General features: G+C 36.9%; 1 protein-coding gene across 1 annotated transcript; it reads left to right on the top strand.

The window, feature by feature from the left end:
• The first annotated feature begins 146 nt into the window (after positions 1–146).
• On the top strand, positions 147–27713 carry mms19 (MMS19 homolog, cytosolic iron-sulfur assembly component). Its single transcript, XM_051914495.1, has 31 exons — positions 147–307; positions 2366–2414; positions 2643–2743; positions 2859–2944; positions 3023–3097; positions 3880–3949; positions 4060–4188; positions 5082–5143; positions 5853–5939; positions 6119–6193; positions 6550–6627; positions 9514–9652; positions 10241–10395; positions 14080–14158; positions 14286–14411; positions 16280–16361; positions 16458–16555; positions 16642–16761; positions 17992–18159; positions 18238–18322; positions 18681–18783; positions 19014–19088; positions 20456–20582; positions 21039–21145; positions 23755–23811; positions 23908–24094; positions 26411–26493; positions 26574–26738; positions 26837–26896; positions 27000–27100; positions 27176–27713. Exons 1-31 carry the CDS (start codon positions 220–222, stop codon positions 27204–27206), a joined length of 3048 nt encoding a protein of 1015 aa, XP_051770455.1. The 5' UTR covers positions 147–219; the 3' UTR covers positions 27207–27713.

Raw genomic sequence — 27713 nt, 5'->3', positions numbered from 1 at the left:
ATTTATTTATTTTTCATCTTTTAAATGTTTTAGCAAAATTTGACATGCTAACGTCCAGAATAATACTCATATATATTACCTTATGTAACAATGATCTTAAAATGTACTTTGAAACTATTTTAAACTCAAAACTAGACGCAAAAAAGTCCTTTCGCGGTGGCCACAGCTCTTGTGCGCATGCGCGGCTGAGTTTGAAGCTCTGGCTGGCTGCTCTTCAGGATGGCCGCGGATAACAGTGTGCTGCTGGGTTTAGTGGAAGAATTCGTGTCAGGACAGGTTGATAGCAAGGCCACAGACACCGCTACAGGTAACTAATTCATTGGTCTCTCTCGTCTTTGCTGTGTCTTGCAACTTTAAGCGCTGACCCTTAATAAAAGCTTTATTAGAAAAGCAGCGCGAACGCCGCGTGTGATGCTGTGTGTGTGAGAGTGTCTTGAGCTAATCACCACATCCTGTGTCTCACACACGCACTGTGGCTGCTGACAGCGGCTGAACACAAACATCAGACCTTTGTTAGAATTGAACGGTGTTTTTGCTTGATAATACCTCCAAACGAGGTGTTGCCATGCCGTTGTTTTTCTTTATTCAGGGCTTGTTTGCTTGCCTTGCTAGGCTGCTAGCGGAGCCCTTCTGTGTGAACCTGACAGTGTGTGTTACTTCAGTGCGTATATGTACATTAACTCTATAAAGCCTACACTTTCATATCTAATACGTGAGTTTTAGGCTTCTAAATGATCAATATTGATCAACTTACATGCCTTATGTCATCTTGTTGACAGTTTATGGGTCAATGATATGACGGGTCATTTTTTTGTCCAAAGGCCTTAATAATAATAAACAAACAAAGATATGACATCCAAAGTATGTAAGGTAGTACAACTACGTCTATTTTATTGAATCCAAAAGGTTTTAATTATATTTTACTACATATAAAGGGATTTTGAAGTGTCAAAAGGTCATCCAAAGGCCAATACAGCCACTTCATTTGTGATTAAAATATCTTTAAATGTAATAAATGTATATATTTTTTATTCTGGCATGATTTTATAACATCATATATCAACATAGTGCAAAATGGTATTAAAATTATGTGTAGAAGTCGTTGCTTTGTTATGAGAAAGAATGTCCGGAAAAATGAATTTCATTGATGTCATTCGGAGTAACCAATATAAAGGGACCATTTTGGATCAAATCATGCGGTCAATATCATGTGACAGGATGTGACATCATTCAGACACCTGCAAAGGGCCACATGATCGTGAAGCAAAGTAACTAACTCTCTTTTAACTATTTGAAAAATTCATGTTTTCACTTGCTCATACGCATGTCCCGAAACATCAGGTCATTCGGTACAACCGCTATAAAACATGGAAAATGTTGTAATATTTTACAAACTTGTATTAAATTAATAATGTTTGATTGTCCTTTTGCTAGCTAGCTAGATATCAGCCTGTTAGCATTGTTTGAAAATATCGTCATTCGGTAAAACCGAAATTTTGGTTAAACCGAATGACTTTTTTGGTGACAAATTTTGTCCATCTTGTAAAAAAATGACAAAATCAGTGTTAATTGATTATAAAAACCACATAATCTCATTGTTAACACTTAATAAAACTTCAAAATTAATTATATCTCCATTTAACACTTTTAAAAACCATATTCGTCAATGACCCATATACTTTTTTAGCAAGTAAAGGCCTTTTAGTATAATAGTAAAAACGTCCACCTTGTTCACCTGATTTTATTTTTATTTTTTTGCTGCGAAAATCTTTAGAGAAGAGGAAGAGTTCTTGTAGAGTGTTGTTGTCATGCCGTCATTTTACGCCGGACTGCTTCACAAACGAGGGTCAATTCAACGCTGGATTTGCACAAAAGATTAACATGACGGCACATGCTAGTCGATGAGTTGAATCAACTCCACAGCAACTACATAAATTTATCCACTAACCATTCAGAAACGTCTAAAAGTTGTAACTTCTTCCTGAGTCTCTCCATCAGTGTCGACTCCGGTTTGAACAATGTAAGGCTGAACACCGTTACTGACAATCCTCATTTTGGCTGCGTGAGATTCTCCAGCTTTGTTGTTGTTGAGCAACCGAAGCGTGAGCTGTTAAAGCTCCGCCCTCTTCTGGAAAGGGGGCCGGGAGCAGCAGCTCATTTGCATTTAAAGGGACACACACAAAAACGGCGTGTTTTTGCTCACACCCAAATAGGGGCAAATTTGACAAGCTATAATAAATGATCTGTGGGGTATTTTTTTGTTTTTGTTTAAAGTTCAATAAACTTTTCCATTTAAAAAAACAGATTATTTAAAAAAATATGTCAGGCTTTACAGGGTTAAACATGAGTTCATGTCTCTTTTAAGGTGTCAAGACTGGACAATTCACGATTCTCCAGCTGGTTGAAGCTTTGGGGTAAAGTGTTCTATATTGTTTTATAACTTTACACATTTATGAGAGCTGAGTTTGTGTTTTCATCCTCCTCCTGCCTTTCTCTAGTATTCAAACTGTAATAAAAGTACAACTACAGTTATTAGTGCTGCATGAATATCTGATATTTTAGCTGTAGATTTCAGACTGCAGTGGTGATTGTGACAGCTGTCAGTTTTATTATAACTTATTAATTTCGATTCCTCCATGCAGGTTGAGTCTGACCAGCTCTCAGCCTCAGACGCGTAGCAGAGGAGTTCAGCTCCTGTCTCTAGTCCTGCAGGAATGCTACAGCTGCCTCTCTGAGAGGGAGGGTACGATTTCTGAATAGCTTTTCTTTGAAATTAATAATGCATTAATAATCTATCATGGTCTAAACTGAAAATCTATTGACGTTTGATGCGTCTCACACACACGTTTTGTTTGCAGTGGAGGTCCTGTTAGCTTTCTATGAAAACAGACTGAAGGATCACTATGTGATCACTCCACATGTTCTTCAGGGACTCAAGGCTTTGGTAAGTCGGAGTACTTTTGCTTATTAATCTGTTATAGTCATAATCACCTTAATATTTATCATTTTTGGTTCCTTTCAGACAAAATGCTCGGTTCTGCCTCCTGGTTCAGCTGTGTCCATTTTGAGATCCATCTTTCAGGATGTTCATGTTCAGGTGAATATTTCAGTCCGAATGAATACACTTCACTCAGAAGATGTCAGCCAGTTGTTCAGATTTTCACTGATACTGTTACAAAAATTATATTTACACTATCGTTTAAAAGTTTTGGGATTTTTTTATTACTGCTTTTATTCAGTAAGGACGCATTAAATTGATCAGAAGTGACAGTAAAGACATTTATAATGTTACTAAAGATTTCTATTTCAAATAAATGCTGTTCTTTTGAACTTTCTATTCATTAAAGAAACCTGAGAAATAAAATGTATCACGGTTTCAACAAAAATATGAACTGTTTTCAAACTTGATAATCAGAAATTTTCTTGAGCAGCAAATCATCATATTAGAATGATTTCTGAAGGATCATGTGACACTGAAGACTGCTTTAAGCTTTAATCACAGAAATAAATTACAGTTTACAATATATTCACATAGAAAACAGTTATTTTAAATTACAATAATATTTCACAAATTTTACTGTATTTTTGATCAAATGCAGCCTTGCTGAGCTTTAAATTCATACAAGTTATTGAAAACAATTGCTGATTTATCATGTTCAACCTATTGTAATTCTTGAAATTTTATTCAATGTTATGTTATTGGCATATTTCAATCATTGCTATATGACATGATCATGTGCATCAATGCCAATGTAGTGACAGCTGACCGATTGACATCTTTATTGCTCTTATGTCACAAGTATCTAGACAGAAATCCTTTTTAAAGACAGAAAGCGACAAAGCGAGTTTTTGTTTTTCTCCCTTATTTCTCTGCAACAGTCCTTGATGTTGGCTGAGCGATCATGTGTTTACAACATCCTTATCAGTCTAATGGAGTCCAGAGAGGAAGGTAAGGAACGCCAGCAATCGGTCTTTCTCGCCTTTGTGTTAATGCCTTTGCATTTGTTGTATTTAAAAGAGCAGCATCTGAACCGTGCTCAAATATCTCTTGTTCCACAGAGCTCAAAGGTTTGGGTGCAGACTTTACATTTGGATTTGTGCAGTCAGTAGATGGAGAACGGGATCCACGCAACCTCCTGCTAGCGTTCCAGGTGGCCAGGAACATCATTCACAGGGGTTACGATCTCGGTTAGTGTACAATGAAATTGCAGATATAAGGAATGCAATTAATGTATAGTAAAATGTTAGTATAATCTAATGAAGTATTTATAAAAAAGATTTTAATACAATTATAAATAGAGGTCAACCTATTTATCGGTTTTGCCGATTAATCGGCACCGATAGCTGATTGGTGGAACAATCGGTTAAATTGTTCATGCAGCCAAAAAAATGTATAAACAAATCAGAAACACGTCCGATTTGTTTTTTGTTTTTTTTTTCATAACAGCAATTCATATTATTTAGTTATTTTGATTAGATCATCATCAAGTGTTCTAAAATAGAAACAAAAAATACTATACATGTAATATACATTTATGTAATAATCATTACCCGTACTTGCCGATAATCGTTACCGTACTTGCCGATAATCGGTTACTGTACTTGCTGATAATCAGTACCCGTACTTGCCAATAATCAGTTACTGTACTTGCCGATAATCGGTACCCGTACTTGCCGATAATCGGCTCCAGTATTTGCCGATAATCGGTACCTGTACTGTTTTAAGCAGATGCTTTCCTTATTATAAAACAGTACAGGTTGGACTGTACTTGCTGAAAATGGATTAATCAACCAATAGTTTCGGTTACTGTACTTGCCGATAATTATTACCTATACTTTCCGATAATTGGTTACTGTACTTGCCGATAATTGGTTACTGTACTTGCCGATATATGGTTACTGTACTTGCCGATATATATGGTTACTGTACTTGCCGATAATCGTATTGATAAAATCCACTCTCGGTCGGCCTCTGATTATAATTAAATATAAAAAAAAGTCTGATGTTTATTTGACAATTCACAACAGGAAGTTGATTGGTCAATGATTTAAGTGTCTTAATTATTTTTTTTTTTTTTCAGGTAAATTTGTAGAGGAACTCTTTGAAGTGACGTCCTGTTATTTCCCCATAGACTTCAGCCCTGTAAGCACTTCTATCTATCAGTTCATATTTTTGTGGAAACAGTTATACATTTTATTTTTCAGGATTCTTTGATGCATAGAAAGCTCAGCATTTATTAGAAATATAAGCTTTTGTAACATTATAAATGTTTTTTTGTTGTTGTTGTTGTTGTTTAGAAAATGTGTAAATTGGTTTGAATGAATGATACAGTGACTCACTCATAAAGACTTGTTTCATTACTAATCAGTATTTTTGAAGAGAATGTCTTGAATGATTCAATGACAAATACAGTTTTTAAGTCACTTGTCGCCACCTACTGGTGTAAATATATAATTGATACAATCTTTATTTGAAGAATCAAGTTACTTTCACATGGCGATTTACTCTATTTTGATCGCTACTGTAGACATGAGTGTTTATATCCACACTATAAACATTTATCCCAGTACTTCGGTGATAATTTAAATATTTGTAAGACAAATAATGATATTGTGTTGTTTAAAAGACTTTTTGTGAACCTGTTTGGTACCTATACATGACAACGGCTCTTTCTGGATCAGAACGCAGATTTGAATGTTCGCTGTGATCGTATTTGTCAGGTTTAATACACATATAACCGGTCGCTGTCATTTAGGAGTAAGATTGTATTCGCGATCGTTCATGGTCACTGTACAAAGACTTGACATGTCGATAACTGGATTTCTATTTCTGTTCTTCTGTCTGTTCTCAGCCACCCAATGATCCTCATGGGATCACACAGGAAGATCTTATTCTTTCTCTACGGGCTGTTCTTACTGGGACGTCTCGGTTTGCGGAGGTAGGACCTAAACCTAATTCAGACCTCAACTCAATAAGCCTTTGTTTGGCATTATACTCAATGGCTGTGTGTATCAATAGACTGGAAATTATGCAAATATTTTCAAAGAATGGAATGTTTCTCTGTGTGTGTGTGTGTGTGTGTGTGTGTGTTTCATTTTGTGTCATTTCCTTTGACAGTTTCTGTTACCATTGATCATTGAGAAGCTGGACTCAGATGTTCAGAGTGCCAAAGTGGACTCCCTGCTGACACTGGTACAATACAGACTCTGCACTTACTGGATTACAGTTCTTCACAATTGATTCTGCTTCAGGATTGAGAATGAAAATATGAGACTGAAAATATCTTTTATAAAACAATAAAAACGGTTACACTTAATTTTGATAGTCCACTTTAGACATTCTATTAACTATATTTAACTTTGCAACTAACTCTCATTAGAGTATTAGTAGACTGTTAAGTTAGGGTTAGTAGAATAAGTTGACATGTACTTGCAAAGCTACTTATAGTTAGTTGAATGTCTAAAGTGGACTGTCGAAATAAAGCGTTACCTAAAAAACGTGTCTTGGTGTGCTATAAATAAACTGTACACTATTCTTCTGTGTTGTAGGCCGCCTGCGGTCTGACATATACTCATAAAGAGCTGGCAGAATTCCTTCCAGGCCTTTGGAGCTCGATACGGAGAGAGGTAAGAGAGAACGGTGTAAAACAATGGACGCAGGAACTCACAGGTGTTTTTCTCATATTATTTTGCTCTGTACAACACTTTTCCCACCACTTTATGCCAAGATTTGAAGTATCAAACAACTTGAGTGTAAGGACGAAGCATCCAGAAAGGTCACTTTGGGTTGAGGGCCGGTTTGGACACAATGTCTCTTTAGCTACGTTCACACTGCTGGCAAAAGTGGCCCAAATCTGATTTATTTTTTTGCTCATATTAGGTGTCTACCAAATTGGCATCAGACAGTGTCTACAGTAAAACATCGCAATGGACGATGAGGTTAAGCTCAACTTGTGTTAGAATGAATTAAAAACGCTCGCTCTGCTCCGCGCCAGTGGACACGCACCATTAAAGGGGGGATATCACACACGGTTTCTGCCAATCTCATGTTAATCTTGAGTACTTATTGAGTAGTAGTGCATCTTTCATATCTCCAAAAAGTCTTTAGTTTTATCATATTTATAAAAGATACATACGCTGTACCGAGTCTTTCCGAAAACAGCCGAGCGCCTGGAGGCGTGCCGTGTGAGCGGAGCTAAAGAGTCACGAACATGCGCAGCTTTTGCGTAGCGATCATCTGCAAGCTATCGAAACAAATGTATTTAAACACACACAATACACCATCACATTATCCCTGGATAACTTTTGAATCACTATAATGAATATAGCGTATAGTGAATGATGAATAATGAATTTATGAATTCACTTCGTTCGTGTTGTTTACATTATATGCACTCAGGCGCCTATTGCCAACAAAACAGACATTTGAAGCAGTTTTACTCTCCACCTGCGGCTCTGACTCATGACCGGGTTCATTACCGCTGTGACCGCTTCATCTTTCAGTTTCAAATGATCTGTAAATCCAATGTAGAACTGGGCCTTGTTTATGAAACCATAAGCGCCGATCCTGAGTGCTCGAGCAGCCACGGAATAACACGAGATATTCTCTATTCATTTTAACCAATAAAGAAGTGATTGCAACTATCAGTTTCTATGGTTATTTTTAAAGGGTTAGTTCATCCAAAAATGAAAATGTCATTTATTATTCACCCTCATGCCGTTCCACACCCGTTAGACCTTCATTCATCTTCGGAACGCAAATCAAGATATTTTTGTTGAAATCCGATGGCTCAGGCCATCATAGCCAGCAATGACATTTCCTCTCTTGCTCTTGCTCTCTCTCTCGACGTGTGCGCGTATGCTCTACCGGGAGAAGTGCCCGTACAAGGAATTCCAACCTTTACGATGTCACACAGCCCCATACTCGAAAAAAAGACAGCGAAGTTTGAGGATTTGGAAGAGTATTTTTGGCACAGAAATACTCCGTCATACGTCCAACTCGTCCAATGTTTAGCATGACAATCCAACCCTTTAACAGTGTAAATAAGTCAGAATACATGAAACAGCATTATACCCCCCCCTTTAATGTGGCGCGCATCTGGAGAAAGAGAGAACGCACACAGAGCTGAAAGGGCTTGAATGAAGTGTGTTTGGCTTTGGATAAACTACTAGAGGATAAAGCGCTGAAATATCGTTACCACAAACGATCCTGAGTGCTTGTGTGATTCGCACCGCTGTTTTGACACGCTGCTCACTTCAACTAGAAACAGTAAAACGGTGCTACCGTTCTGTCTCACGGTCCGGATGGAAACATGATACAGTCCGCCATTTGAATATCAGTGGTTTAGTTTGTGTAAAACATCATAATTCGTTTGGTGTTTTTTGCACAATAAAATCTTTACTGTTTAAATTGTTCATTGAACTGTTTTGAATGTAATTTGTATTGTGATCGGAAACAACTTCATTGAGTTATTATTACCTAAAAATATGTATATTTGTAGTAATTGTACGGAATTTGGGGGGATGATGTCTGTCAGCATCAGCGATGGACGATGGTATCGGCCCAACCCTAGCTCATATGTGACTCCGATCTGATTTTTTTTATAACTGTAAGAACAGCACAAACCATTTGGAATCTAATCTTTTCGATTCTGATTTGGGCCACTTCCATATGTATATAATAATCATTATTGGGACAAAACAAAAGGAAGCATGTGTAATTTCTCTAATAAGAGAGAACGCCTCACTGCTCTTTGCTGGATATCTTTAATAAGACCTATAAAACCCAAAACCAAAACTCTCTAGTTTGGCCTAAAAAAAACCTCTACAGCTCAATTTATTTACAGGCCAAACTCCAACAGCATTAATTCTGTATTAATGCCTCATATATAATTGTATTTCAGTAGAGATTTAGAAACAATTCACTTTTAGCCCTAATATTTTCCTTGTATCTGTCCATGTTGACTTCAAATAATGAACTGGGTTTCCTTGTCTCAGTTGTGTCAGCCGTAAGATCCAGTTACAGCTTAAAAAGCTTGAATGTGCCGAATACTGCAAGTAATTAAAAAAAAGGGCTTCCACTTAAGAAGTTAGTTATTCCTTGCATAATTAATAATAATAAATAATAATTTCTATATCTTGCTTTTGCTAAAAAAATAACTGTTCAAACTAGGGTTTTGTGGATGTAAAAAAATAATAAATAAATATAATAATAATAATAATAAATAAATTAAATAATTACTTAATATATAAATAAATAAAAAAATTTTTTTCAGTAATATTGTCAACTTAATAGAGAGTAAAATTTCATAGATAATATTTAATATATTCTCTTTTATATTCCAGATAAAAATATATTTTTTCACAGGATATGTGGGTCTTTGCATACATGAAAGCATATTGGTGATTTTTTTTTTTTTAATTTTAGGATGGGGGTCATTATATCTGGCATAAACCATTTGAAAACTTTGCTGTGCAGTATGTTTGATCTTTGAGTTCATTTCCTGTGTGTAGGTGTTCCAGACGGCCAGTGAGAGGGTGGAATCGGCCGGTCTGTCGGCTCTCAGTGCGCTCACGTCCTGTCTGTCTCGCTCTGTGCTCAGCTCAGACTCAGAGGATTACCTGCAGGTGTTTCTGCACCTCGTCCTCAAAGGTACCTGCAAATGGTGGATTCAAACAAGTCTCAAAGTAGTACGTGAATTTAATGCAAGAATGAGAATAAAAATAGCTAAATATCTCGTTAAAGAGGCCATTTTATGCCCTTTTACGAAGTCTTGATGTTGTTTTTGAGCTCTGTTGATTATTTTCCTCATATTCTCCATTGTTCAGCTCCTCTCTTCCCAGTCTGTCAGTAACGCTCTGTTTAGTTACTGTCTCTATGAAGCCCCTCCTTCTGAAAAGCACAATGTGCTCTGATTGGTCGGCTGGAGTAGTGTGTTGTGACTGGTGTTTGGGAAATGCCACTTTATTCTGCATATTAATTATTTAAATGAGGAATATTGTGACTACAATGGAAGCACTGATATAGAGAATAACTCCCGCTGGAGGGACTTTTTCATGCTTAAACAACAACATTACACACTAAAGAAAGATGAACATGTAAAAAAGCACACTAGGTCCTCTTTAATTATCCAGACAAAGGAGACTGATCAGACTCATAACTGTTCTCACACGCAGTCATGTGTCAGTGCCGCCCAGGCTTGTTCTACCATCATGCCTGTTGTGTGTCTCGTCCTCTCAGACTGTCAGCACCATCTCTGCGAGCCAGACCTCAAGCTGGTGTGGCCCAGTGCCAAACTCCTGCAGGCCGCCGCCGGAGCCTCATACAGAGCGAGTCTGATAGTGTCGGCTGTCGTCATACCTGCCCTCCTGGAGCAGTATAATAACAGGACGCAGGTACTCTCTTCAAGCAATATTCTCTGCACATGGCTTGACACATCATTTTTAGGGCCCTTTGATTTCCATGATGCAGAAAACACGCACAAATTCTGTCATAAAAGCGGAATTTACTGTATAACACAGAATGATAATTTTTTCACGGAATTAAAATTTTTGATGAATAACTAAAAAGTAGGTCAGTACACTTTAATCAAATCGTGATATAGACTAGTGTCTGTGATTATATAACCACAAAAAGACTATTTAAATGCATGTTCTGCGTGTCTCTGTGTGAATGAATGGCACAGATGCGTGTTTTCATTTACCACACACACACACACACTGAAGCACGCGTGACGCTTGCGCTGTTTTCAGCCACTGCCGCCTCACTATATGAGGACATGAACGCATGAACTTCATGAACATTTCATCATTTAATTTGAGAAAAACTAGCGTTATATCATAAACACACAAACTCAAAGGTCTTCACAACAACCCATCAAAATAAAAGTTTGGTCTAACTTAAAGAAATTATGACTGAAATATATTACTTTTGTACAGTAGAATTTAGCTATGCCTCAATGTAATAGTAATATTAACACTGAGGGTGGGACGGTTCAGATTTCTCACGGTTCGGTTTGTATCACGGTTTTAGTGTCATGGTTTCGGTACAGTTCGGTATGTGCTGTGTTCAGTAAAAAATAGGACAATTGTGAAATAAAGATAAAGAAAATAAAAACAAAAAATCTACCTACAAGAAACAGCACAAATAAATACATGAGAGCTAAGATACAAGTAAAATAAACAATGCTTTACAGGTTTTTCAGCTATCTAACAGCTTTCAGGTACAGAAATTGAATAAAGTAATCAAATATAAATGAACACTGCATATAATCTTCTTTGAATAGTTAAATAAAGATGAAACATTTACAAAAGCTATTTAGTCAAGAGTAGGGCTGCATGTTTAATCGTATTTTAATCGCGATAACGATATCTGCTTCTCTCGATTTGACTACAAATAATCATCACGATATTGGCCCGCTCGTTATTTAGCCTTTTTTCTTTGGGATTTGCGTTATCTTGCATTGATAACAAGCCTCCACTAGCAGTCATGCTTGTGGTTGCCAGATGCAAAGAGCTTAAATCCCCCAGCTTTTCCCTTAAAAGGATATACTTTCTTCCTGGTGTTTTACGCAATCTGGCAACTCTGTGCACGCGTTCCCTCTAAATGCGGAAGAAGCGCTGATCTAAAAACAAACGTGCGCTGTAGTTTAGCGATCTCCACAGCGAAATTCTGCTTCAATGAAAGTGTCATACAACCAGTTGTTGTTTCTTCACAAGCCACTTGTACTATATTTGTGTGACTAAATCTGCCACGATCAAACCTTCAGCGATGAACAAATGCAACACGGATCTCCACCTTACTGTTAGCAGAATGCACTTTTGCAAACTATGTGACAATGCAGTTGGGAAAATGAACATAATGTGGAATTATTGGAAATAATATTAGGAGTTTCGCTGTTTTATCTTTTGAAGTTCCTAAAGGTTTTACCAGTTTTCATAATGTTAATCAGTTGAAAATCCTATCGCCAGGGGCATTTTTTTAAACTTTGCTCTTTGCTTTACGAATTTGCAGGGCAGTCTGAATCTGTGGTTTGTCTCTTTGCAAACGAATTATGTTGCTTTAAAAATCTAATGTGAATGCAGATTAGAAAGCGCTCACCAAAACCATGTGTTTTGTATTGATTTACCATCTAACGAAGTTATCATAGTTGGTTAAATGAAGTCGGTGTGCCACCTACAGGCCTTTTGGGTGAAGTGTAGGTTGGTAAAGAACGTGCAAAATGGCCATAACTACATTACCCTTTTTGATAGAATAATCGTGATTATCAGTTTAACCGTTATCGTGCAGCCCTAGTCAAGAGTGATTTCTTCGTCCTTTGTCGTTCGATTAACATTAAAGGAATATTAGACTGCTGTCTCTTTAAGACATAATTCAAAGATCCAGTACACTGAGACTGATACACATGCGCTGTCTGTCTTGTTTTTCTCCTAAGACATAATCTACTATGTTTGTTAGGATACTCGCTAAGATGGGCATGTTGACATAACTTTTTTGTGAATTTGTCCGTTCAGGTGCAAGACTTGAAAGAGAATTTGCGTGAGAGTATTTGTGCGCTGTGACGCGGCTCTCCATGTACGCGCTTCGGATGAGTACACACAAATCTCCTCACTTTCGCGTCTTACAGATGAATGTTTAAATTGGCAAAGTTTAAATGAGTTTAGTTTAAACACAGACAGCAACGTGAGATGTTCAGGTCTCACCTGATAGCGTAAATGACTGGTCATAGAGCTTTCGGCACGTCATTGAACATTTGTTTACAACGAGTGACTGTTTTGTCCGTGTTCTTTTGATCATCGCTGTTGTAAAGTATTGGGAAACTAGAATGCACATCTATCGACTGAAACATACTTCTGTCTGTTTTGCACGTTGTTTTCAACAAACCATATTATAGATGCGTCGTCAGATTTGGGATGAACCGCGGTGCAAGCGCGTGCCGAACCGTGGGTGGAGAACCGAACGGTTTGATTTTTACAGTGAACCGTCCCACCCCTAATCAACACTAATAATAATAATAAAGTATTATTACAACTTTATTTTTAAAGGAATAATCACAATTTTTCTTTCATGTTTTAATTTTAACAGTAAAACTCAATTGTGCAGCACTTTGACAAAAAGGTTTAATTTCATATGATTAAAAGATAAATTAATGTTTTATCCCTTCATTTGATTGCACAAAAAATTATAATACACAACACAGAATTTCTGAAGAAAAAAAAAACTACATTTTGTTGTTTTTATAAATTGAATTAGTTTAGACATGCTTTTTGATTATTAAAATTTAATTAAACCATTAAAATGGAATCCAGACAACCTAAAACAAAAAATAATGTATTTCACAGGGCCTTAAAAATGTAATTTTTGAAAAGCTTTTGTTGTTAAATTGTATAAGTTTCATGATTTCAAATAATTAGACATGCTTTTTGATTACTAAAATGTAATTTAACCATTAAAATGGAGTCCAAAAAAATTCAAACGGAATCCAGAAAAATGTAAACGTTTGGGGGAAAAAATAAAACGGGCCTGTTTCATCTGGCTTTAAACTAGTTTAAATCATAGACACATTTGTGTTCTTCGCTGAATTCAAGCACTTCTCACTGGATCTCACAGCGCTCTTTAGTGGTCACGTGACCAAGACCGATCAGCGAGTAAACACATCCGCTCTAGTATGCACTTATTCGTTGATTTGAGAACTTCTCTGAAACCGCATAACGTGTGTTACATATAGTGTTTTTTTACTTTGAAACTTACAGTGCTTATTTATTGAATGAAATCATACCATCTGAAGTTTAGTAATCACATTAGGCTGCATCATGATTTGGGTTTTTCCATCTCCAAATTTAAGACCTCTTAAAATAAGTTTGTTATACCATAAAACATATAAAACTGACTTTTTTTAAGGATTTTTTTATCATTCGCACATGTACTCCTAAATACATTTTACAGTTCACATCTATTTTTAGTTGCAAATGCAAGTGAAACACCCACACAGTTGCAGATATAATCAGAAATGAGCCAGTGTCTTTACACAATCACACTGTGTTGTAATGCGTAATTCATTTGACCTTATCTTTATACAGTGTGCTCAGCGGCGCACCCTGCTGGAGGTTCTGCAGGGTTTCGTGCAGCCCACCCCACTCAGCCGGCCTGCAGATGGAGGTATGTGACAAGATAACACATTTGCACATTTGTTTATGTGCATATTGGTGGAAAGAGTTTATTATAACAGGTTTTAAGTATTTTTTAAATATACATGCATTACTCTCTGTCTCCTGCATGTACACAGAGGAGAGTGTATTGGTTGCGTTTCAGCAGTCTTTGTGTAGCGTGGTGTTTTCTGCGCTGGTGGAGTCTAGTGCTGGTCTACAGGTCACAGCCACACGTGTGCTTACTGCGCTGGGACAGCAGCCCGGTGAGTGGATACACTACATTTCTGAAAAGCATTGATACTTCTATTCAGCAGGGATGCATTGAATTAATCAAAAGTGACATTTATAATCTTACAAAAGATTTTCAAATAAATGCTGTTCTTTTGAACTTTCTATTCATCAAAGAATCCTGGAAAATAAAATGTATGATGGTTTCCACAAAAATATGAAGCTGTTTTCAACATTGGTAATAATCAGAAATGTTTCTTGAGTAGCAAATCATCATATTAGAATGATTTCTGAAGGACCATGTGACACTGAAGACTGGAGTAATGCTGAAAATTTAGCTTTGATCACAGGAATAAATTACGCTTTACTATATATTCACATAGAAAACGGATATTTTAGATTGTAATAATATGACACAATTTTTACTGTATTTTTGATCAAATAAATGCCTTGGTAAACATTTTTATTCATTGTATTTAATGTATTTCATGAATAGAACATGAACTATAAAGTTTATTTATTTTTAAGCCCACCTATGTAGTTTTATGTCTCTCTGATGTACTGTATTTTTAAATGTCAATGACGTCTGTTATGATTGGGTAACCTTTTCTCTTCCGAGTAACAGTGAATTGGTAATTTTCCTTCTGCAAATAGTTTGCACTGCTCAATTGCTTAAAATGACCTATTTGCAAAGTTTGCCTTAAATTTTGAAAAGCCCAGAAAACTAGTGAGACTGAAACGATTTATTCTACTTCGTCCGTATAACTAGTCCACGACTGGGCAGCAGAGTTATTATCCTTAACTAAAATTCTTCTTTTTTTTTTTCATGAGAATTTAGCTAAAATATAAATATAAGATGAAAAAACTAAACAAAAATTAGAAATGTTGTCTTGGTAAGTAATTGAAATAAGTTGAAGTTGAAGCACTAAATTTACTAATTGGAATTAATACAAACTGGAAGTAAAACAAAAACTGAACTTAAATGAATTTATCCTAAACTGTAATATTTAAAAAGAAAATAACTAATAAAAATGACAAAAGCACATAACAAAAAAAAAACCTACTTAATATTAAACTTAAGCTAAAAATATAGCTGCAAGCAGCAATGACGGGCCCAAGCCCCGGCACCACCGCCACCCCGGTAGCTTAAGGAAACTTGTGCATGGCGGGCAACATATGATCTTAATTTAATTTAAATCAAACAATGATTTTACACGATATGAAACACTTCCTGTTTCCCTTTTTTGTCCTTAATTTAATGCCTCGCCATGGCAACACTGTTCAAGATATCCTGTAATCGTTTGCATCTTAGCATCTTCAGTGTCTTTCTTTCATGTTGACCAAGTTTGGTGGCGATTACATGAATCCCCTAAGAGGAGTACTTAAAAACTCAGAGCCTGATTATTCAAAAAATTCACATTCAAACCAAAATATCTGACTTCCTGTTGGGCGGCGCTAATGACTGTAAATTAGAAAGTTAGCCGGCTTGATGAGAACAATATATGTCAGGATTTTGGTGACTGTAGGTAAGACTAACCCTCCAACTTTTGTCAAAAGGTGGCGCTATAGAGCCCCTTCTCCCCGCCCATTTCTAAGGTTTTGCCCATGTCTACTGGCCGACAACTTTGATATGTGTTTTGAGTTTCATGCAATTTGAAGCATGCTAAGAGCCTCAAAAACACCCAAGACTATTATAAAAGTTTGACGTGTTGCCATGGCAACGGTATTTAAGATATCAAGAATCCTTTTGCAGGTCTACATCTGCCTTGTATTGACATTATTCGGGTCAAGTTTGAAGCAAATTGGGTAAAAATAAGAGTTGCTGAACACTGAATAAATGTGGACCGTCAGATGATTCATGCTCATGTTGTGTGTTATGTCACTTTTGTTTTGCTCCTCACAGGCTTGTTGGCTCAGACAGATATTGAGAAAGCTGTTGATCATTTGACCAGACTCATTCTGGAGGAAGGAGATACTCAAGTGAGGTAGTTATCGCACACGGAAGATCACAGGATGTGTTTACATCTTTACCTGAATTATTCCTTTAAAGCTTTTCCCGCACTGACGTTTCTGTCTCTCAGTTTGGCTGTCGTGGAGTGTTCAGGCTCTCTGGCTCATCTGCATCCCAAAGCCTTCATCTCCAGGATGATTCCTCGGCTGAGGGAAGAGATCCTGTCAGGTGAGACCCAGTGTACATCATGCACAGACACATGAACATCATCCATGGCAGTTTAACAGATAATCTGGGACTTGTTTTCTCTGCAGAGTGTAACGCAGCTGTCCGTCAGCGGTGTGTGACGGCGGTGGCGTCTGTGTCATCTCAGCTCGGTGTTGTGCAGGAAAGCACTCCCGTTCTGTTACAGGTGCTGGCTTCAGCCCACACAGGTACACATTCATTTACGGTACCTTTTTACAAAAAGCTTTTTTCTTTCTTTCTGATAATCATTTTTGAAAAACTGTCCCCGTGGGTCCTTAAAAAGTCAGTTGTATCAAATTTAAGGCCATAAAAAGTCTTAAATGGTATAAGAAAAGTCTTAATTATCATTTCAAGAGGTCTTAAATTTGGGGACAGAAAAACAGGAATCACGATATTCTTCTTTCAGATGAACACAATCAGAGTTATATTAAAAAATATTTTAGCTCTTCCATGCTTTATAATGGTAGTGAATGGGGGGCGAGATTTAAATATGGATATTTTTCTTACAAAAACCCATCGCTTCGCTTCAGAAGGCCTTTATTTTACCCCCCTAGAGCCGTATGGATTACTTTTATGATGGATGGATGCACTTTTTTGGGCTTCAAAATCTCGCCCCTCATTCACTACCATTATAAAGCTTGGAAGAGCCAGAATATTTTTAAATATATCTCCGATTGTGTTCCTCTGAAAAATGACTTGAGGGTGAGTAAATCATAGGATATTTTTCATTTTTGGGTGAAGTATCCTTTTAATTTCTTCACTTGCAAAAGTTAAACCCTGGAGCTTTTATTTTGGCAGAAAACTGCAGGACCTTTTATGTTTCTATAACAATAGAATATATATACAAATCCTTCTTATTACAAACCCAGTGAAACGCTTTAAACATCCATCCACAAAATGTTAGAGATTACTCGGCTGTGAAAATAAAGTGGCGCACGTTGCATCATGAACTGCTCGCATGGAAGTAAACACAGTGCTATGCTTCACTCTGAAACACACAATGATCAGACTATATATTAATAATATCGCAGCATTTTGTGATTTGTTAAGTGCACTAAGCCATATCGCTTTAAAGATTTTAGTGCAATTGACCAGATACTTTGCCTAAGCAATGGTGTTAGAGATCTTTTGGCATGATGATGATATAAAAAATATTAAAATATTTTCAGTTCAATATGAAACTGGCAGGACAAATTAGTGGTAATTACTGGAAAACGCTGTAATTTTATAAATCTGGTTGTTCCCGTTCTGGTTTCTGTTTGGTCAATACATTTGGCAGTATATCACATGGATTAATTATTTGATTCTTATATAAAGTCAAGTCCTTTATTTATATATCACTTTATACATATACAGATTGTTTCAAAGCAGTACCCGATATACTGATATAATGCAGAAACATGTTGTTCATCTTTCAGGTAGCTGTAGTTTCTCCATGGAGGAAGTGACCGCTGCATGCATCAGTTTGCAGAGGATAGCAGCGCACGCGCATGACGCTGAGGAGATTGGACAATTCTTCCATGACAACATCATTCCACGACTTCTAGGACTGGCCTTACAGGCGGCACTGCAGAGTAGAGACTCTGGTCAGTGTTTGTCATGATTGTCTGGTGTATGTAAGTGTTTGTGCTGTTTGTAGATGTAACTGTGGGTTTGTTCGACAGGTCGCAGTAGTCCACTCACGGATGAAGCCGTTCTGTCTGCTTTAGTTCCGGTCATCAGCACAGCCTGTGCTGCGTTACAATCAGGGTGAGTCCAGGGGAACAAGCCACATTTATATATAAATATTAGTGCTGTCAAAATTAGATAAAAATTCAAATTAAAAATATTTAACGCAATTAACACAGCATTTGTTTTTTCCATCATAATTTGGCAAGCGTTACATTATATGTTCATGCTCTTATTCACACAAATGCTTTTAAACAATTCAAGCGTCACAAGACAAACGAGGCGCACTACAAATAATGTTTTGTTCAAGCTTCAACTGAAAACAGCACAGATTTTAGAATTGTTATCAAAAATGAAGATAGATTAATCATTGTGATTAACCTAACCCTAATTAAAAATATATACAATTTTGAATACAAGACTTATTGTTTTCTTATAGGTCAGCGTCCCGCATGGCCGCCCAGGCTGTTTCTCTGTTCCTGCATGGAGATGTGTCCTTTCTGCCGGAGAATGCCTTCCCTTCCCAAATCCACTTGCTCCAGGTGTGACGAGATAAATCACACTCAACCGTTTACATTTGCCAATTAACTGAGCTCAACTTCGATATGAGAATCTGTTCTGGAAGAATTTAACATATCTCAAGTGAATGGTGGTGTAATGTCTCTCGGATCATCAGTATCTACTCAACGTTCTCCCACAGTTTAGCAGCAGCTTCTGACGAGTGTTTGTCGATGATTCGAGGGTTTGTTTGTGTGCTGCTTTTTCCCCACAGAGCCAGGCAGAGTCTTGGGGTCCGTCTCAGTTGGTGTGTCTGCTGATGGCCTGTGTTTGCTCTCTTCCACGCAGCGTAAGTTAGGCTTTATTGTCCTTTATTGTAGGGCTGCACTATTTGGGGAAAAAATAGTTGCAATTTTTTTTCTGATAAAAAATAATTATGTTTTTAAAATGCAACTTTTAAAATAAAAAAGCTTCTTTTATTTAATGATTATGTAGCACTGACTAATAATATTATTATTTATATTTTTCTTAAATACTAGATTTTGTTTTACAGTGAAATATTACAATATAAATATTATAATATAACAAACAATAATAATAATAGCAATTATATACATTATATATTATATTTTTATTGTAACATTTCACTGTAAAATAAAAATATCTAGTATTTAAGACAAATATAATATCAATAAACAACGTTAAACTGCAACAATAAAATTACAATACTAATATTTATGGCTGTTTCTAAATATGACTATAATAATAAAAATAATAGTAATTACTTTATTATTATTATTATTATTATTATTATATTTTTCTTTAAAAATACAAACTGTAACATTGCAATACTAATATTTATTTTCTTCATTTAACCCTCTACGCATATATATATATATTTATATATATCTCTGAACATACACTCTTAACATCAGTCAATCAAGCATTATGTTATGATAATCAAGCAATATTTAATAATAGAACTTTATTAATTAGAACTAAAACTTTGTAACCATGTATATTTGTCATTTAAACTTAGGACTGGTGGTGGTGCTTAAGATATTGTTGGTCATTCAGTGTTTATGTTAAAAAAAAAAAAAAAAAAATAGATAATAGTAATTATTATTAAAAGATAATAATACTACTACTAATCCTACTACTAACAATATACAACGCACTAAGGATTGATAAGCTGCTAAGTTGATGAATATTAAATCACGTTGTCAGCGTTTGCTTAAACAGATTTGCTGAAATCAAAATAGGGGCGTAATAGATGAGTGCCAGCCAATGAGATTGCCGTTTGCGCATTAGTTCCGCCCACTCCCGGAGAAACCGGCATCTCTTCTGCTTGTTCTTAAAAGATGAATAATTCCAAATTAATTCTTGATCTATTGTGAAGAGAGAAGATTTAGTTGCAAATGTGAGTTATTTACTTGCATTATAGAGGGTTGTCATTTTCAAACATTCAAACAAGCTTTATTTTAAGATGGAAAACCACAGAAAACCCTTAAAGCAACAGCAGGTTTATAAGTGTTTCTCAATACAAGTTTGGGAAGCTCCGGTTCTCACTGAAACTAAGACTTGCATTTGCCGTTGGCTGAACCAAAATAAATATTTTTAATGCGATTTGTGCATGAGAAACAGCATTTATGGCACTGGTCATGTCAGATGTTGTAGCTATTGCAAAAGATCTTCATTTCATCATTTACACAACAGGTGGATATTCCTGAGATTGACATGCTTCTGGTCCAGTTGGAAGATCTGAGCTGTACGTGTTCACACCTCTTCTCCTACACGTTTGCTGCAAAATGCTTCGCTGGTTTGGTCAACAAGAGGCCGGCAGGTATACAGAGGATCTTTCATCTTCTTCCTAAATCACATGCACTGAATTTTGTGCTACATGGCCTAATGCAGTGGTTCCTAAACTAATGGGAGTTATAAAAAGTGGGGTGCGGCAAGGCTAAGGGACACCGCTAGACAGTCAGCAGATTGCAAAAGAAATCTCTTCAGGTTGATACAAGACCCCACTGCGAAATTACCCCTTTTTATTATGCGGCTACTTGCCACACAAGTATGTAATTAAACACAAAATATTAATATGTGACGTGACGCGACACATTTCTGATGGTAAACTGATGCCCCATTCTATTTATGATGTACTGCAAGCGCTCTGAATGACAAATGGATTTGCCTGGTTTGGGAACCACTGACCTCTTTTCTATCAATGTAGGTCACTGGAATAACGAACGAGTTATTTGAGCTCTGGAGTTGATTTACCTGATCTGTTGTGTGTGTTCAGGTGAAGCTCTTGACGCAGTGCTGGAGAGAGTGTTGAAGAGGATCAGTGTGGAGCTGGACAACGTTTCCTCTTCCCAGCGAACACAAGCGTTCACACTGCTGCTCTGGGTAATGACAAAATCAAGAGAGTTGCCAACATTTTTTCCATTTCTGAACTGTTAGTCTTCTGTTGTTCCACTGTTTGGACAGATTAAATTTAGGCTTTTATTCACATATAAACACTAATCAATCAAGTAGGGCTGGGTATTGACACAAATTTCATGATTCGATTTGATTTCAACTAAATATAGATTATTTTGGATATAAGGTACAGTACAGGAAAAAAATCTCTCAACTAATGCTGTAAATTATACAAGGAGTCAGTTTGTACTAGATTACTATAATATTGAAGGTTAAAATAAACTGATTTGTATACAAGCACTTAAATTACACTCAAGGAAGTTTTATAATACTAACTTTACAATCACATAATTATATCCAATTTGTTTTTGTGAAATATAAACATTTAAATGGCTGTCATAAAAACTTGATGAATTTATTCAAACATCATTAAATATTGAAGAACATTAAAAATTATAATGAATACGTAATATGGTGCATATCTCTCTCTAGAGTTTTTGTAGCTGACTAACGAGTTTATGGTCACTGAATATGGTTTTTCTGAGGTAAATGTGACATTGTTTACAAGCTGTTTCATTAATGTCTTTGGGTGTTCGTTCATATTTATTTCGTGCTGTAACTGGTTTTAAAGGGGTCATGAATTGAGAAATCAACTTTTCCTTGAACTTTTGATATATAAGAGGTCATCGTACTATAAGAATATCCTGTAAGTTTCAGGACTGAAAACTTCCTTGCTAGTCCAATAAAAGGTTTTATTGACACCAGGTCCAGCGAACGACTGATCCTGGAATGTGTATATACAGTGCCCTCCAATATTGACACCCTTGGTAAATATGAGCAAAGGTGGTTGTGAAAATAAATCTGCATTGTTTATCCTTTTGATCTTTCATTAAAAAATTCTAACCTTTCATTTAAGTAAAACAATTGAAAATGTGGGGAAAAGCTCATTATGAAATAAATGTTTTCTCTAGTTCACATTGGCCACAATTATTGCAACCTCCTTTTGCCAAGATAACAGCTGAGTTTTCTCCTATAATGCCTGATGAGTTTGGAGAACACCTGACAAGAGATCAGAGACCATTCCTTCATGCAGAATCTCTCCAGATCCTTCAGATTCCAGCTCCATGTTGGTGCTTCTTCTCTTCAATTCACTCCACTCATTTTCTTTAGGGTTCAGGTCAGGGGGCTGGGATGATCATGGCAGAAGCTTCATTTTGTGCTCAGAGACACATTTTTGTGTTGGTTTTGGATCATTGTCCTGATGGAAGATCCAACCACGGCCCATTATTGGATTTCTAGCAGAAGCGGTCAGGTTTTGTTTTTTGTCTGTTGGTATTTGATAGAATCCATGACGACATGTATCTGAACAAGATGTCCAGGACCTCCAGCAGAAAAATAAACCCACAACATTAAAGATCCAGCAGTATATTTAACCGTGGGCATGGGGTACTTTTTATCCATGTGTGCGCCAAACCCATCTGGTGGGTTTGCTGCCAGATAGCTCTTTTTTTAGTTTCATCTGAGCATAGAAGCCGGTCCCGTTTAAAGGTCCAGTCTTGTCTGACAACTGAATATGCTGGAGATTGTTTCTGGATGAGAGCACTGAATTTTTCTTGAAACCCTCCTGAACAACTTGTGGGGATGTAGGTGCTGTTTGATCATTTTTTTTTTTAGGCTTTCTGAGACTCAAGACTCAACTAATCTCTGCAGTTCTCCAGCTGTGATCCCTGGAGAGTCTTTGGCCACTCAAACTTTCCTCCTCACCGCACATTAGGACGATTTAGACACACATCCTCTTCCAGGCAGATTTGTAAAATCTTTAGTTGATTGGAACTTCTTAATTATTTAATTATTTTCAATACATTAACTTTTTTCTTATAGCCATTTTATATTGTGAAGCTCAACAATCTTTTGCTGCACATCAGAACTATATTCTTTGGTTTTACTCATTGTGATGAATGATTAAGGGAATTTGGCCTTTGATGATCTTTCATGTACAGTCAGATGTTCTTTGTCTGTGTGTCAGTAAATCAAACCAGTGACTAAATGCTCAACTTCACGTTCTTTCTCTTAGTAGGATGAAAAGCATACTAATATTATAAGTGCACCCCAGGAAACATTATAAAACAATGCAGTTCATGATCCCTTTAAAGTGGAGGAGATGATCAGTTCACGTGAGTTCGCTTCTGTTGAACTGAGGCGCTACAGCAATCTGGCACGCCACATTAAACAGCGCCAAAATGTGTTTTGTTTTTTTTGTGTAATAAAATGGACAGAATTTGAAATCTGAGACTTTGTTTCATATCAAAAGTAACAAAGCACAAAGCTTATTGCGATTTATTGGATGGAAGACGCGCTACAATGTTCTGTTCAAATCAACTGAAAACAGGATGGACTAATCGATTCTTGGGATTTAAGAATTGATATCGGTTCATAAAAATGAGAATCGTTTAAAATTGAGAAATCCTATATATAAATTTTTTTTTATTTTTTTTTTTATAAACCCAGCCCTAATTTAGAGCACATCAAACATGGCAAACAGAAGCTCAAACATGTTAGTTTGATGCTCAAGAACCACACCTTTTTCTTTTGTACAGGTGGCCAAAGCCCTCCTCTTACGGTACCATCCACTATCAACAGCTCTGACTGACAAGGTAGGATTTATTTCTTCCAAAAAAAAAAAATTTTTCCCAGCTATTTTCAGAGGTTCAGTGTTTGAGTGGTCTCTCCATCCTTCACTTGTCTTTCAGCTCTTTGCTCTGTTGAGTGACCCGGAATTAGGATCTCAGGCGGCCGACGGCTTCTGCGTCCTCATGAGCGACTCGCCGGATGTGCTCAATCGCAGTTGCCACGCAGATGTGCGCATCATGTACAGACAGCGGTTTTTCGCTGAAAACTCAACCAAACTCGTTAAAGGCTTCGACTCAGCAGAGCAGGGTACCTGATTAGCACTTCCTGCCTTCACAACCAATATGACGGAATCACTCTACTTGCTTTGCATCTACAACTACTGCTGAATGTTTTGTGAAAGAGTCTCTTTAGCTCTGCAAGGCTGCTTTTATTTGATCAAAAATATAGTAAAAATTGTGAAATATAGCTGCAAGCAGCAATACCGGGGTCAAGCTGAATAAGGGCAGACAAGGAAATATTTGTGGACATCTGTGATCATGAGGTTAGGATCAAGCTGTTTAAATTACATCAGTTAAAGCACTTATATCATGGTTTATAACTTCTGAGCAGTAGGTGGCGCTATGACGAAACTCTGCATGCACCCTCAAGTCATGCCTGTGATGACATGTACCAAGTTTCCTGTCAACACAGAACTTTTGCAAAGATACAGCTGCATATCCATTTTGCCGTGCTCGCAGTCAAATTTGTTGACCGTATAAAACAACGGTTGGGTCTATCAAAAATCTTTTAATAACTTTTTGTCTTGAGTGTCTTTAGATGCTACATACCAAATTTCGTATAAAATCGGACAAATTTTATAGGAGGAGTTCGAAAAAGTAGTAAAACACAGCATTTTATGACAAAATTCAAAATGGCTGACTAAAGAAAATTGGATATTGTTCAGCTCAGTATGCCTCAAGGAATCTAAGGAGACCATTTTAGAACAAGGCATTCAAAAGTCATTTTTCCTATCTCTGTACCAGTAGGTGGCGCTGTGATGATACTGTGCATGTACCCCCAAGTCATGCCTTTAATGACATATACCAAGTTTAGTGTCAATACACCAAATCATTGCGAAGATACAGCATCAAATCCAGTTTTGCGTGTTCACCGTCAAATTTGTTGACACAGTATAAAACAACGGTTGGGTCTATCAGAAATCTTGTAATAACATTTTGTCGTGAGTGTCTGTAGATGCTACATACCAAATTTCATACAAATCGGAAATTTTGTAGGAGGAGTTCGAAAAAGTAGGTTTTGAATTAAATTCAATATGGCGGACAGTAAGTATGGTAGAATATGGCAAATTTGGTATCGTAGGATTCGGCATAAGCCAACAAATCTAATGATGTAAGTTAAATGACAATATGTTGAATTTTTCATGTTATAAGCATTTTCATAAATTTCATTATATCTCTTGATCACTAGGAGGCGCTGACCTAAAACTTTACGGGTCCTCTCAGAACATGGTCTTGATGAATCATACCGAGTTTCGTAACGATACGTTCATGCATTTGTAAAACACAGCATTTTATGACAATTCAAAATGGCTGACGCCCAAAATGGCCGACCAAAGAAAATTGGATATCGTTCAACTCGGTATGCCTCAAGGAATCTAAGGAGACCATCCTCATGATTTTAGGACAAGGCATTCAAAAGTTATAAGCAAAAATATCAATTTTTCCTATCTCGGCACCAGTAGGTGGCGCTCTGACGATACTGTGCATGTACCCACAAGTCATGCCTTTAATGACATATACCAAGTTTGGTGTTAATACACTAAATCATTGCGAAGATACAGCATTAAATCCATTTTTGCGTGTTCGCCGTCAAATTCGTTGATGCGCTACACGAGAACGGATTGGCCGATCAATAATCTTTTTGCCTGTGAGTAGATGCTACATACCAAATTTCGTGCAAATGATCCCTAGATATTATTACAATTTAAATCAGCTGTTTTCTATGTGAATATATAGTAAAGTGTAATTTATTCCTGTGATCAAAGCTGAATTTTCAGCATCATTACTCCAGTCTTCAGTGTCACATGATCCTTCAGAAATCATTCTAATATGATAATTTGCTGCTTAAGAAAGTGTCTTCTTATCAATGTTAATAAAAGTAAAAGAAATTAATACTTTTATTTAGAAAGGATGCATTAAAATGTTCAAAAATGACAGTAAAGACATTTATAATGTTATAAAGATTTCTGTTTTTAAAAAAATGCTTTTCCTGAAGAATACTTAAACAATGTATCATGATTTCTAAAAAAAAAAAAAAAAAAAAATGTTTAGCTATTATTAATAATAATCGAATACAAATAATCAAATAAGCATATTTGAATGATTTCTGAAGGATCATGTGACACTGAAGATGCTGAAAGTTCATTGCATCACAGGAATAAATTAGTTTACAATATATTCAAAATGAAAACAGTTATTTAAAATTGTAATAATATTTCATAATATTACTGTTTTAATTTGAAATAAATGCAGCCTTGGTGAGCAAAAGAGACTTCTTCTTTCAAATTATCACAAACTTTTGACCGGTAGTGTAAATTGTTTTGTTTTTTTTGTTTTTCCACAGAGAAGAAGTCCTGTTATTTGAAAGCCCTGTCGCACATCGTCAATAACCTTCCCAGAGAAGTCCAGCTCACAGAGCTTCCTGCAGTGAGTTGAATTTGCTCAAATAAATGATTTCAGAAGTATTATCTGATATGCAGCGTGTTAAGTGTGCTTTTCTCTGCCAGTTGCTGCCACTCCTGCTGGAGGCGCTGTCGTGTCCGGATCAGGCGGTTCAGCTGTCCACTCTGTCCTGCCTGCAGCCGGTGCTGCTGGAACCCCCGGCGGCCCTCAGGAACCAGCTGGAGGCGCTGTTCTCCCGCCTGCTGGCCCTCGCCACCAGCCCTGCTATGGTACCTCACGTAACAGCGCACTGCAGAGAGCGTTTGCATCTGATTCTAGTTAATCTGACAGCGCTTGCCTAATGTTGACTTTATCTTCACTCTGACAGAAAGTGAGAATTGCGTCTCTCCGCTGTGTTCATGCTCTCTCTCGCCTGCCTGAACATATGGTAAGAGAAGCTGGTTTTAGGGCTTTAGCTCAGATGACTTCCCAGAATAAATCATGTTGACTTTAGAAATCACAGATTTGATTAATTTTGGTGCCTGTTTCAGGTCCTGCCGTTCCGTGCCAGAGTGCTGAAAGCTCTTGCTGCTCCTCTGGACGACACAAAGAGGCTGGTGAGGAAGGAGGCTGTGGCGGCTCGAGGGGAATGGTGAGGCAGACGTCCATTCAAGCCCTTCAGGTTTCACTGACCGACCGTATCTAATGTTGCTTTGCTCATCCATAGGTTTTTGTTAGGAAGCCCCGGTGGAAGATGAACAGATGAGCGCTGCTGCGTCCATAGTACATGAATGGACATTCAAAAGATGGATCACCGCTCACAGCCTTTGATTTTACTCCCTTATCCCCTTTTTTAATGATATGACATGAGGCGGCACAGCAATGAACAGGCTGTCAGCAGCCAAGAACTGCTTGAACACGAACCCCAGTGATGCTGTTTTCAGAAGGACCTTCAACAGCAGATGCTGAATCAAGATCGCAAGAGTAAAGCGCTCCGTGTGCTATTGTCATTTCTTCAATCATGCCGTGTCATTATTATAGGAATGTTAGATGCAGAATCCAGATTGCTCTTTGAATGTGCTGTTGATACGACTGTCCTAATGTCAGTGTTTTTGAACTGATGCGTTTCGTTAGCCACGATGTTGGTTTGTTGTCTGTTTTCACAAGACTGACTTTAAAGGTCTAACTGACTAAACTGATGCCAAGAATATAAAAAATATTTAAGTGTCAAATAACCTGTCAATAAAACTTTTTGTAAATGTGTA

Source organism: Ctenopharyngodon idella, chromosome 12 (genome assembly GCF_019924925.1).
Source record: "Ctenopharyngodon idella isolate HZGC_01 chromosome 12, HZGC01, whole genome shotgun sequence".
Classification (NCBI taxonomy): domain Eukaryota; kingdom Metazoa; phylum Chordata; class Actinopteri; order Cypriniformes; family Xenocyprididae; genus Ctenopharyngodon; species Ctenopharyngodon idella.
The sequence above is the reverse complement of the archived record's forward strand: the minus strand, read 5'-3'. Positions and strand labels throughout refer to the sequence as shown.

Coding starts and splice junctions, on each gene's coding strand:
- mms19 (XM_051914495.1), top strand. CDS start 220: ATGGCCGCGGATAACAGTGTGCTGCTGGGTTTAGTGGAAGAATTCGTG. Junction 3,950..4,059: donor AATGGAGTCCAGAGAGGAAG/GTAAGGAACGCC, acceptor CTTGTTCCACAG/AGCTCAAAGGTTTGGGTGCA. Junction 20,583..21,038: donor GGTCAACAAGAGGCCGGCAG/GTATACAGAGGA, acceptor GTGTGTGTTCAG/GTGAAGCTCTTGACGCAGTG.